General features: G+C 48.7%; 1 protein-coding gene across 1 annotated transcript; it reads right to left on the bottom strand.

Moving 5' to 3' along the window:
* Window positions 1-364: 364 nt before the first annotated feature.
* LOC131587678 (tubulin alpha-8 chain) lies at window positions 365-11,034 on the bottom strand. The gene is made up of 5 exons (XM_058855804.1): window positions 10,892-11,034; window positions 6,049-6,259; window positions 2,985-3,133; window positions 993-1,673; window positions 365-749 (listed from the first exon to the last, which is right to left on the bottom strand). The coding sequence occupies exons 1-5, from the start codon at window positions 10,892-10,894 to the stop codon at window positions 456-458; spliced, it is 1,338 nt and encodes a 445-aa protein (XP_058711787.1). The 5' UTR covers window positions 10,895-11,034; the 3' UTR covers window positions 365-455.
* Window positions 11,035-12,442: the final 1,408 nt, after the last annotated feature.

The raw sequence follows: 12,442 nt of genomic DNA, 5'->3' as shown, positions 1-12,442 counted from the left end.
TAATTTATGTCTCTCACTAAGCTTAAGAATAGGATACAACTAAACCCAAACTCAAACAGCCTTCAGTTTTGAAGCTCTTGCATCTTGTAGGTAACACAGTTCCTTTTGTCTCTTGTGACAGCAGCTCTAGAGTCTTGGAAAAAATATACTTAACACCTTCCAGAAAAAGCCCCAGCTCATTCTAATCTCATGTTCTGGGCACTAATAGCTCTTCAAATAGCAATGCCTTAAGGACAAGAACTGACTGAACTATAGCATGGTTATTTTATTCAGCTACCTTTTTCAGAAAATAATTCCATCTCTTGGACTGCTGATTGTATGCAGTTAATGAGTGTACATAGTGTTTGAATACTACCAAAGTTCATGATCAAATAATTTTATTCCAATCAGTTTACATGATTTACAGTGCTACTAAAGAGGCAGTGAAATGGCAGACTTGCAATTCATCATTGGATTTAATATTCTTCACCTTCATCTTCTACATCCATCGAGTCTGTGCCTACTTCTTCATAATCTTTCTCAAGTGCAGCCAAATCTTCCCGAGCCTCCGAGAACTCCCCCTCCTCCATCCCTTCTCCAACATACCAGTGAACAAAGGCACGTTTGGCATACATCAGGTCAAACTTGTGATCCAGGCGAGCCCAGGCCTCGGCAATGGCCGTGGTATTGCTCAGCATGCAGACTGCCCGCTGGACTTTGGCCAGGTCGCCCCCAGGAACCACTGTGGGGGGCTGGTAATTGATGCCAACCTATACAGGAGACGTGGAAGAGACCATGAGTTTCTTTCTGCTGTTTGACAATGACAACGATCAAAGTCAGACAACAGGAGTTGATTAAAATTAAAATCACAAAACAGCTCTGCACGAGAACCTAAATCTCCACATCTCAGAATACAAACCAGGTACCCACACAACAGCTCAGAGCAGACACACTCCATACACTCAGGAGAGTGAACAAGAAGCCTAAGAAATCATGGTGGAACTGAGACTTGCCTTAAATCCAGTAGGACACCAGTCCACAAACTGGATGGTGCGCTTGGTCTTGATGGCGGCGATGGCGGCGTTGACGTCCTTGGGCACCACGTCCCCGCGGTACAGCATGCAGCACGCCATGTACTTGCCGTGCCGTGGGTCACACTTCACCATCTGGTTGGAGGGCTCGAAGCAGGCGTTGGTGATCTCTGCCACCGAGAGCTGCTCGTGGTAGGCCTTCACTGCTGAAATAATCGGGGAGTACGTCACCAGGGGGAAGTGGATACGAGGGTAAGGCACCAGGTTGGTCTGGAATTCAGTGAGATCCACGTTTAAGGCACCGTCGAACCTAAGGGAAGCAGTAATGGAAGATACTATCTGACCAATGAGGCGGTTGAGGTTGGTATAGGTTGGGCGTCCAATGTCCAGGTTCCTACGGCAAATGTCATAAATGGCCTCATTGTCAACCATGAAGGCACAGTCAGAGTGCTCCAGCGTGGTGTGGGTGGTCAGGATGGAGTTGTAGGGCTCTACGACAGCTGTTGAGACCTGAGGTGCAGGGTAGATGGCAAATTCCAGCTTAGATTTTTTCCCGTAGTCAACCGAGAGGCGTTCCATCAGCAGAGAAGTGAATCCAGATCCAGTCCCTCCACCAAAGCTGTGGAAAATCAGGAAGCCCTGCAAGCCAGTGCACTGATCTGACTGGAAGAGAAAAACGCAGGTGTTCAAGACATTGTGTACATTAAGAATCCCCAATCAAGCTCAAGAAAGACAGCTCTGAATTCTGATACATACCAACTGTTCATGCTTCAGAAATATGGAATTTATCCACCAAGAATCAAGGAGGTGTCCATGCAAAACTATTCTTGGCTGGTTTCAACTCCCTCCCTATTGGATGATGACCATTTCACACTGCTAGCTCAAAATTCCTTCTACCCCAAATTCTCAGCTGAGCCCATTAACAAGCAAGAAAAGCAGGAATATTCAAAGACCTACACACTATCTATGCCTTACAGTTCCTTGGTGTTCTCTATCTGCACAAAAATGGAGCAATCCCCCATCCCAGAGCTGCTGTTCTAATGCTGGATGAGTGCCAAGTGTGTATCTCCGCTCAGGGAAGTGAGCTGTCACAGGCTATTACAGTGCCAGTCCCATTCACTCTACTCAGAAGACAAAACTAGACAGCCCTGTCCTCACAAAGAGGTGCCACATGATGCTCAGCTCCCAGCATTAACAGGGACTGCCAACAGCTTATACAAAGAAATGATAAATGATTTTCAGGTCAAAGTACAGCCTGCTGCAAACTTATCATTGCTTTAATTAGACTGTGGCAGTCAAGTGTTGAGAATAATTCCAGTTGTGACCTGCAAAAGGTAAACTTTACACTACAATTCTTAACATTCAATATCAAAGCACCTGGGTTTTGTGCAGTGAGAATTCCTATCTTTGTGACACATTTGGCAATGGACACGCTTAGCAGCCCTAAATAGGGAATCTGAACCTCCTAAATGGCCACTTTCATAAGTTTGCCAGATGACTGAAGTACTGGGCAGGCTGAAACATCCCAGCTTACTGAGATTTACTCCTTTTCTACTGTTATTACCTTAAAATTAATCCAGAAATCATAATAGCAGGAAATGCAAACAATAGTCTGAACCACAGAAACAAGCATTCTTATTTAAACTTCCTTGAAAGAGCCACAGCTAGAGACAAACCCTTCTCCAGCAGGAACTATGCAAATCATAATGTTTGGTTCTGGCTTTCTGAACATGAAACTATATATGAAGTTTAAGGTGCCTCATCAGCATTTTAAGCCACTTGAAAGCCATATCTCACAGGAATAATCCAGCCATTCTCAGCTGGCTAAGAATACAACCAGATGCAGACTAAGACCATAAATTCTCATACCACAAAGAAATCAAAGCACAGTTTATAGGGCTATGTGTTTGATAACCTCATTTCCAAATCCTGTAAAACAGACATTTCAGAACCTTTGGTGAAGAGAAGTCTTACCAGTTTCCTGATACGTTCTAGAACCAGATCAATTATCTCTTTCCCAACTGTGTAGTGACCTCGAGCATAGTTATTTGCAGCATCTTCTTTACCAGATATCAGTTGCTCAGGATGGAAGAGCTGCCTGTATGCCCCATTTCTAACTTCATCTGGGGAGAGACAAGATATATATTATTATAGAATATATAAATATTTTAAAGTTAATTTTATATATATAGCTTTTTTAAACTTCTGAGGGTGTCCAGAATAATGTACTTAAACCTTTAGAGAGAAAAAGCAACTACCTATCAGTAGGTGATCTCCTACAGCCTAAGTGCTGAGTAACTAAGAAAAACTAAGTTACCATTTAGGAAACTCTTCTATTTTACACTGAAGTTCAGAATTTTGACCTGTCAGAGCAACTTAAAACTGGACTATGGCAGTAGAACCATTCTTCCAGTTTAAGACAACTTAAACTTTTGCAGCTCAGCAGGTGAAATCCTATTTTCCCCCTTTACTTCCCAATACCTCCAGGATGCTTCTGTGGGCAGCAGAGCCAACACAGCTTGCATGTCTCTTTCTCTTCACTGTACTTTCTGCCAAAGGTAAAGAAGGGTTCAAAAGGAACACAAAGATGCTCTTGGAGGGTTCTGCAATTATCTAAACCCTGAGCTGTAAGCTACAGCACAAACAGCTGTGTTAAAGTGACTGTACAGATGCACCCACAGCATCCCCCAGCAGTTACACATTTGGAGACTGATTTAGAGCTACTAGCTCCCAGAAAAATGCACTTACACCCAGCAGGCTAAAGCTCTGTCCTACCAGAAAGGTACAAAGACACTCAGCAGAGTTTTGTCTCTGGTTCAGCTCAAGCCACTCTGGAGTTGTGGGCTATTGCAGTATTGCATCCTTTAATTTAAATCAGAAGAGAGCTTTATTAACTACAGCTGAAGTTGCCTGTTTGCATGTATTCATTATTCTGAAATAGAACAAGCAAGACAAAGATAAGTAAAGTTAAATATGTAAAAATACAGTTAGCACTCAAACCAGTTTAGGCTGAGCAGCTCCCACTGCAGCCCACAACCTGATAGTCTAAAGTACTTCTAAGACTGCATAAAAAAAAACAATTTGGAAAATTTACCATCTCAAATACCCATGTGTCTGAGAATCCACATTAAAAAGGACAAATATTGGTAATAAGGAAAAAATACAGAACTAAAATAAAATAGTTCTTTATCCTATGCAGAAAGGGGTAGCATGAGCCAGGATGGTCCTCAGGAAGTAACAAAACTTGTAGAATTCAGAGGATCAGTCACTGGACTACAAAAGTGTGCCTGGACCAAAGTACTTCAGGGAGGGGACAGCTAAACCAGCTTGTCCCAGACATACTGTCTTCATGTTTTCAAGTCTAGCTGGGGTAGACAAAGACACTTGTGTTGAATTCCCAGATGTCTCTGCCCTATTTTGTGGTGGAAAGTTTGATGGTATTTTACCACCACTTTCACAGAGGTGGTGCATATCCACCACGACGCTGCTTTCTGCAAGACCAGCACTGATGTGGAAGGACAGAAATCCCTGTGCACATGTGGCAGCTTCACAGCTGCTCCATGCACAAAGATTGGTTTTTCATAAATTCAGTGCATAGGGATTTGCTGCATGAATGGGGAGACCCATGAGCCCTGCTGAGGAAACCAGAGCAGTAATTTTCACATTAGCAGAGGAATAGCAAAGGGCAGCTATCTCCCAGAAAGGCACATGACATAACCTTTAACAAAAAGCCCTACCTTTGATTATTACCAATCTTGCCCATCTCCCCACACTACACCTGCAACACCAACAAGCACTGGAACACTCAGTACTTTTTGGCATTTGTTCCAAGATTCATCAGCTCCTCTGCCTTGTTTTGCCACCTGTTCTCCCTCATCTCACTTTTCACCCATTCCTGGTTGCTCAGAGCCACCACCTGGTCAGCAGCAGAGGAGGCAATAATCACAGGGCTCAAAAAAAGCACAAAGCCAGACCTGCAACAGCTCCTGGGAATATTAGGGTATGGCCAGGGGTGCCTGGGCTCATTTCAAAGTTATAGGCCAGCACTCCCACAGCCTCCTGCTCCCCTGAGAGGTTCATTCTGCTGTGTTAGTCACAAGAAGGGGTCTCGTGTGTTACACTGAACAGAAGTTTTAGGGGAGACATGGTTTGGGTACAGAGAAGTAGCCTGAGCACATTCACACATTTCCCCAACTCTGTACTGCAGAAAGATAAAACACAGCAAATGCATAAGCACAGGCAACACAGACATCTGCTACAAGAGCCCCAAATCACTACCTGATGCAAGATAGCAAAAAAACAGCTCCAGAAGAATTACTTCTGGCACACACTGGTGAGAGGAAAACCAGGATTCCTGACACAAGGGATGAAGGTCTTGTGCAACCACAAGCTCATATTGAGCTGACAGTGCATCTACTGCCCCAGGATGGAGGACTGGTCAGTGGCTGATGCAAGGGATCACATCTGAACACCAAAAGCCAGTGTTGCCAGAGCTTGGAACAGAACTCATTTTCAGGAGTAGATTATTTCTCAAAGATAAGGCAACAGGAAGTTGAAGCACATGTTCAAAAGTCCCTGAATTTAGGCCTGCTGTGGGGACTCATTTCTGCAAGCAGTGCTCAGCTTACTCAGATTGTTTTGGGAAAGCACAGGAATCATTCCTGTGTACAATAAGGAATCTTCCTAATGATACATATTGTGTCTCAAAGAGGTTCTACTGACTGCAATACACATTATGCCATATTGTTCCAACAGGCTATAACTGCTCCTTGCATAGCAAAAGCATGAAGCATGTTCATGAGACCCATTTAACTCCACAGGCTGGCAGAAGGTAATGCTGCAAATTCTTGAAGGCTCCACAATGCACATTTTCCAGTCCCAACGAACAAAGCCAAGTATTTTCCATCACTAGAAAGGTACAGGCAAGCTTTATGCACTAAAAATTTAAAGCCCAAAAGCATTTTTCAGGACTAGAAGAACGGATCCCTTAAGCAAAAATCCATGGCAATGTTCTACAGTGCTGTGCAATCACTGTTACCTATGACTACAGGTTCAAGGTCCACAAACACGGCACGTGGGACGTGTTTCCCTGCACCGGTCTCGCTGAAGAAGGTGTTGAAGGAGTCGTCCCCGCCGCCGCCGGGCATGGTGCCGTCGGGCTGGATGCCGTGCTCCAGGCAGTACAGCTCCCAGCACGCATTGCCGATCTGCACGCCCGCCTGCCCCACGTGGACGGAGATGCACTCGCGCTGTGGGACAGAAACACATCAATCAGCACAAACAGCGCTGCCCTTGTTCAGCAAACGCTCAGCACACCCAGGGGGACTGCCAGCCCGCAAAGCCATTAAAACATTGGCCTTATTGTCTTGGTGTAGGGGGCACTTGGCACAAAACGCAACAGAACACAAAAACCTCTTTGAGACATCATCAGCTCCACCCAGAAAAAGCCTTTTGGACATTATCATTTTTACAAGCTTATTCCTCTTTGTTATTCTTCAATCAGGAAGAGTCTGATCAACTCTTTCAAGTTCTTCAGCCAATTCCTCCCTTCATACCAAACCAAGTATTTAGAAAAGCTGATGATCACATCTCACTGGCCTAATGTCCAGAACAGCATCACCCAGACCTCAGCTCCAGGAGCACAACCACCAGAGGCAGCAAAATCCTCCCAGGATCTGGGAGCACTTCATTTAATGTACACAAAACCAAAAAAATATTCTCCCAATCCTTTGAGGAAACATCATCATTCAGTAGGAAAGGCTTTGCCTAACAAACCCATTCGTATCCCTCCATACAGCCCCATCAGGCCTCAAACCACACAGCTGTATACAAGGTACTGTGTACACCAGACAGAACTACCTCACAAAACCCATGCAGAAAATAGTTCATGGCAGCAAAATTATCTGTTCCTATCCATTTATGGATTCCCAAGTTCCCTTTGACATCCAGAGCATAAAACCAGTTTATTTAATATTGCAGCATAGGACTGCAAATGGTAAAAGGCAAACCAAAATAGAAACATCTCCAAACTCCTGGTCCATCTGTGGCATTTTATATTCAACACCTAATTTTGAATATCAGCATAGCACATCCTGGAAGAGCCTACATGAACTTCAGTTTAATGTGACTGTTACCCAAAATTGTGTTCAGACCCTGTGACTGGATGGGACAATTTGGTCCCTTGGAATTCCAGGATAAGCCGGAGTATTTTCAGGCACAAGTATAGGACAGGCAAAGAACGGACAGAGAGCAGCCCTGGGGAAGGACTTGGGGGTGTTGGAGGATGAGAAGCTCAGTGTGCCCCGGCCATGTGCTCTGGCAGCCCAGAACCCCGCACTGTGTGCTGGGCTGATCCCCCAGCATGGGCAGCAGGGCAGGGGGGATTCTGCCCCTGTGCCCCACTCAGGTCAGACCCCACCTGCAGAGCTGCCTCCAGCCCTGGGCTTCCAGCACAGGAAGGACGTGGAGCTGCTGGAGCCCCTCTGCTCTGGAGCCAGGCTGGGAGAGCTGGGGGTGTTCACCTGGAAAAGGATTCAGGGAGTCCTCAGAGCCCCTTCCAGTGCCTAAAGGGGCTCCAAGAGCTGGAGAGGGACTTTGGACAAATGGAAACAGCCTTAAAATGAAAGAAGATAGGGTTAGATTAGATGTTAGGATGAAATTTTTCCCTGTGAGGGTGGTGAGACCCTGGCACAGGTTGCCCAGAGAAGCAGTGGCTGACCTGTCCCTGGAAGCGTCCAAGACCAGGCTGGAAGCAACTTGTTCCAATTTGGAAGAGATGAAACTGGATGGTCTTTAAGGTCCCTTCGAACAAAAACCATTCTGTAATTCTATGGCCTGGAACTGCCTACTCCACATCCACAGTCAATGCAGAAAAGCAGGAGCACAATCCTTTCAAACTCATTGGGAACCCCATGAAACTAAAATGTGTGTTTGTAAGAAAAATAAAAAAAAATTGCCTGTTTTCAAGCACAACACTGTGCAGCTGAACAGCTTTTAACCTCCCATCCATCCAAGCTGGATATTCAGATGTCCAGCCCACATCCTCTCTGCAAGAAGCCTTTTTCAGCGCTGCTGCCACACCTGTCCAAAGCCATGACACCATCGCTCTCCAGGCTGAAGCATGGAGCTTGTCCAGTGCTGCCATGGCAGAGAACACACAGCCAACCTGCACAGCATGAAAGAGGGGACAGGAAAACTGGCTGCAGTGCCACAGAGACCAGACCATGGACACGACTCGGGGAACATCCCTCTAGGAGAGCAGGACAGCCTGAAACTTTTCTGCAGGGAGAGAACACAGACCACCACATTAGCCTGTATCCTCACCTGACTGAAATCCTACCAGTGATCTAAACCTTGCTAGAGAAACTTCTAAGTATCTAGGAAAGGTCACTGAAAAGGTGTGTAAGGACTACCCCACACCACAGAGATGGAGGGTGTAAAGAAGAAGGGTTTGTGGAGCAGCTGAGGCCATTGGCTTGTTTAGCCAGGAGAAGAGGGGAGGGTTGATCATTGTCTAGAGCTTCCTCCTGAAAGGAGGCAGAGAGCTCTGTGATGACCAGTGACAGGACCCAACAGAAGCTGTGACAGGGGAGGTTTGCCTGGATATGAGGAAAACATCCTTCCCCCAGAGGGTGATGAGACAATGGAACAGGCTCCCCAGGGCAATGGCCACAACCCCAGGGCTGACAGAACTCAACACTCTCAGGCAAACAGTGGGATTCTTGGGGGTGTCCTGTGCAGGACCAGCAGCCAGGCCCAATGTCCCTTCCAACTGTGAATGTATAGTTTGGCAACACAGCCACAGACCAGGTGCTACTGGTGCCACATTAAACCATGGCATGTTTACTTGGACAAAATACAAAGTTCAACACATCGTGCAGTGCCTCCCTGCACCAGTACAACCAGCAGTAACTGAGAGGAAGCCATGCTGCAAAGATCCTGGAGGTTCCCACAGAAACCAGCCTGAATATCCCACAGGGCTCTCTTGCCTTCAGTTGGGCAAACCATATATCAGTGAACAACAGGAGATACCTGGCCAGCACAGGAAAAGGTTTCCCTCTGCTCTGCATGTGGCTCCAGGTCAGATTCTCAGAGGTTGCTGCAAGGCTCAGGTTTGTGTTAGGAAAAGCCTCCCCAGGGAGCAGTGTGGCCCTGGAACAAGGTCACGAAAGAAGTGGGAGGGGATCTCCATCCTTGGTGGTTTTCAAAACTTGGCTAGACAAGGTCAGCCACAAAGCCTGGCCTGGTGCTACTCAGTGTCCTGCTTTAAGAGTTCTTTCTACTGCTTTCCTACAACTCTGATAAGGACTTTTAAGCAGCATGTGGCTACTCAATGAAACACAAATCTTTGTCAGACCTGAACAGATTCTCTGCCTATTCTCTGCATAGCCTTTTCACAGCACCAAGAATACTAAAGGACAAGGCTCAGATTTTATTCCAAAAGCATCAGCTCCAAGTTGGAAGAGAACTGTCCCACTCACTATAGCTCAGCACCTTCACACATCACTGACAAGAGTTTCAGAATAAGGATTAAATGTATACAGACAGCAGTGGTACTCAAACCACTACAGAATCCTCTTATTTACTTAACACTAAATGCTTTTCTCACACTTGTTTTTATTATTTGCAAGCACACAAAGTTTCAGGCAGAATTTCTCCAGCCCAGTCCCTGTCTCCTTTCCCTACAGGATGTGCTCCAGCTGAAGGGCACTGGCCTGTCCTGTCAGTGCCTTTCCAGCAGTTGCAGACTCAACCCCTTGCTGCACTCACTGCTGGGCTGCAGCCTCACAGCTCCTCCATGGCACTGCTGGATCAGGCTCAAGGTTTTCTGCACTCCCCAGCACACTGCTCAAGATCCAGATGAGGAGGACCTTGAGTGAGGCTGATGGAAAGCCAAGCTTCCTGAGAATGGCTGTGCCAGCTCAGAACAAAGTCATCAGCACACCATATGGAGGAATGTTGTTTCCCTGGGATGGGACTCCAGGGAACCTGTATCCTTTGCAGATACCAGGAGCTGTATTCATACTCTTGATTTGACTTTATTTGAAAACTGTGGCAATAAAGAGCCCCCAAAGGAAGGGACATCAACATATCGTACCGATACTCTAACTAACAATCCTTTTCAGCTCAACAAGTGTTTCCCACACGTTCACAAACCTAGAGTGGCAGCCTTGCTACACTTGTAGCAAGGTGACACGTGTAACCTTCTGACAATCTCTTCTCAGAGATACAGGATACAACACCCCCACGGGGAAGAGCCGCAGGTCCATCCCAGACTCCAGCTGCTCTGCCCAGCTCAGCACCTGAACCCCGTCCTGCGGGACATCCCAGCCCCATCCCGCCTTTCAGATTACCCTTCAAGGTGACTCAGTTTACCAGCTCATCTTCGCCAGCCAGACTCACAAAGTCCTTCAGGAATTCTCCCCATCAGCCCAACCCCGGCGTTCCCAGCCCGTCACACCGCGGACTGTCCCGGCTCAGGAGCGGGGGAGCGGCACCTCGGGTCCTCCCCCGGCCCTGCGGGCGGCGCACACCCGCACACTGCCCCGGCTTCACCGGCTGTGAGGGCAGGGCGCCCCGGGCCCGCACGGACAGCTGGCCCCGGGGGCTGCCGGTGCTCTGGGCAAAGCTGCAGCCCCAGAGCCGGCCAGGGCCGAGGGTCCCGTGGACTGCCATGCTCTCGACAAGGCCACCATCATTTTGGGACGAGACGGCGGGAGCGACAGGGCGCAGGATGAGACACGGCTCAGGGCAGAGAGACCCACAACCCCGCACAGCCCAGCAGGGCAATCCCACCGCCCATCCCGTTCCTCACCTTCCCGCCGCAGCGTGCGGAGCACTGCAGGACCACCCCTGCCCCGCGGGGCCCTGGCCCCACTCACCATGGTTGGGGAGCGCCGGGATAGACGAGCAACGAGTCTGAGGAACACGGCAACAGCGGCGGCCCTCCCCGGGCCCGGCTTATATAGAGTGAGGGGCTCCCTGCGCTGCGCTCATTGGCGCGGCGGGCGCTCAGCTGCGCTCCATTGGATAACAGGAATGTCAATCACCAACCCGCGCCAACTATTGGCTGGTTTGTAAAAAGGGGCGAGAGGGGGCGGGGCTTGGTCTTCCCGCCAACGAAGGTCGCCGCCACCTCCCTCCTCAGGCGCCTCTTCAGGTCGGGATCGCTCCGTCCCCGGGCCGGGATCGCTCCGTCCCCCGGCCGGGATCGCTCCGTTCCCGGGCCGGGATCGCTCCGTCCCCGAGCCGGGTCCGCTCCGTCCCCCGGCCGGGATCGCTCCGTCCCCGGGCCGGGATCGCTCCGTCCCCGAGCCGGGTCCGCTCCGTCCCCCGGCCGGGATCGCTCCGTCCCCGGGCCGGGATCGCTCCGTCCCCGGGCCGGGATCGCTCCGTCCCAACGCAGCCGCTGAAGGGGAGGGGGCTCAGCACTGTCCACCCTCCGGGTGTTGGCCAAGAGCTCCGAGCTCAGCCTGGGGAGCCCAGAGCCGGAGCTCAGAGGGACGGGGGCCGCTCGTGGCCTCCCACCCACGGGTGTCCTGGGTGAGAGCTCTCCCTGTCCCAGCACTATCCCTATCCCGGGGAAAACACCAGTGAAACAGCCGGGCAAAGCTGGGCCCAAGGCATGGGCACCTCGGGATCGAGCCCCTCATCTGCCTGGGGGGCACCCAGAGGCCCCAGTGCTCCAGACGGGCTCTGGCTGCTGTCTCTGGGCTGAAACAGCGGGGTGTGGACAAATCCCTCTCCCAGGAGGCTGGAAGCAGTTCCACTGCAGTCACCAGGGACAACAGTGCCTGTGCCAAGTGCCACTGCTGGGATAAAGTGTCACAAAATGGAAAGGACTCAAAGCCAAAGGGCCAGATCTGGAGTCACACAGATTCTACTGCATGGATGCTGAAAGCAGGCAGGGAGCACAGAGGCTGTGTGAAACCAAGTCACATAGCTTTCTCACACTGGCCTGAGAAAGTGTGGCCTGAGAAATCGTAAGGAGGAATCCAAACAGTCCTTGGAGAAGGACAACAACCATTGCAGGTGTTGTTTGGATCCTTGTTGTTTACTTGCAAGAAACAGTCAAGTGGTGTAGTTACTAATTGTCCAATAATAATGATGTGTTGGTTTAATGACCCATGACAGTTTTATCTCTCAGACATTCTCAGACCTATCTATAAAAGAAGATAAGGAATAATAAAATCTGCTGTCTTGTGACACTCATCTAGAGAGTCTATGTCGTACTGGTTCACCATTCCTAATATAGTGTGACACTACTGAAATCTGTAGATCTGGTGTTTAAATGCCCCAGTGTAAGTTGGATATTAAGTAGGAAGCATAAAAACCCTGTGGTATGTTTTAAGAGTTATATTAACAGAAATATTCCTGAGATTGCCAAACTGACTCCCTGGGTAAAAGCAGCTGCTGTGTGTGCGAGTCTGATG

This window comes from Poecile atricapillus, chromosome 23 (assembly GCF_030490865.1).
Source record: "Poecile atricapillus isolate bPoeAtr1 chromosome 23, bPoeAtr1.hap1, whole genome shotgun sequence".
NCBI lineage: Eukaryota > Metazoa > Chordata > Aves > Passeriformes > Paridae > Poecile > Poecile atricapillus.
This window is presented reverse-complemented; position numbering and strand designations above follow the sequence as displayed.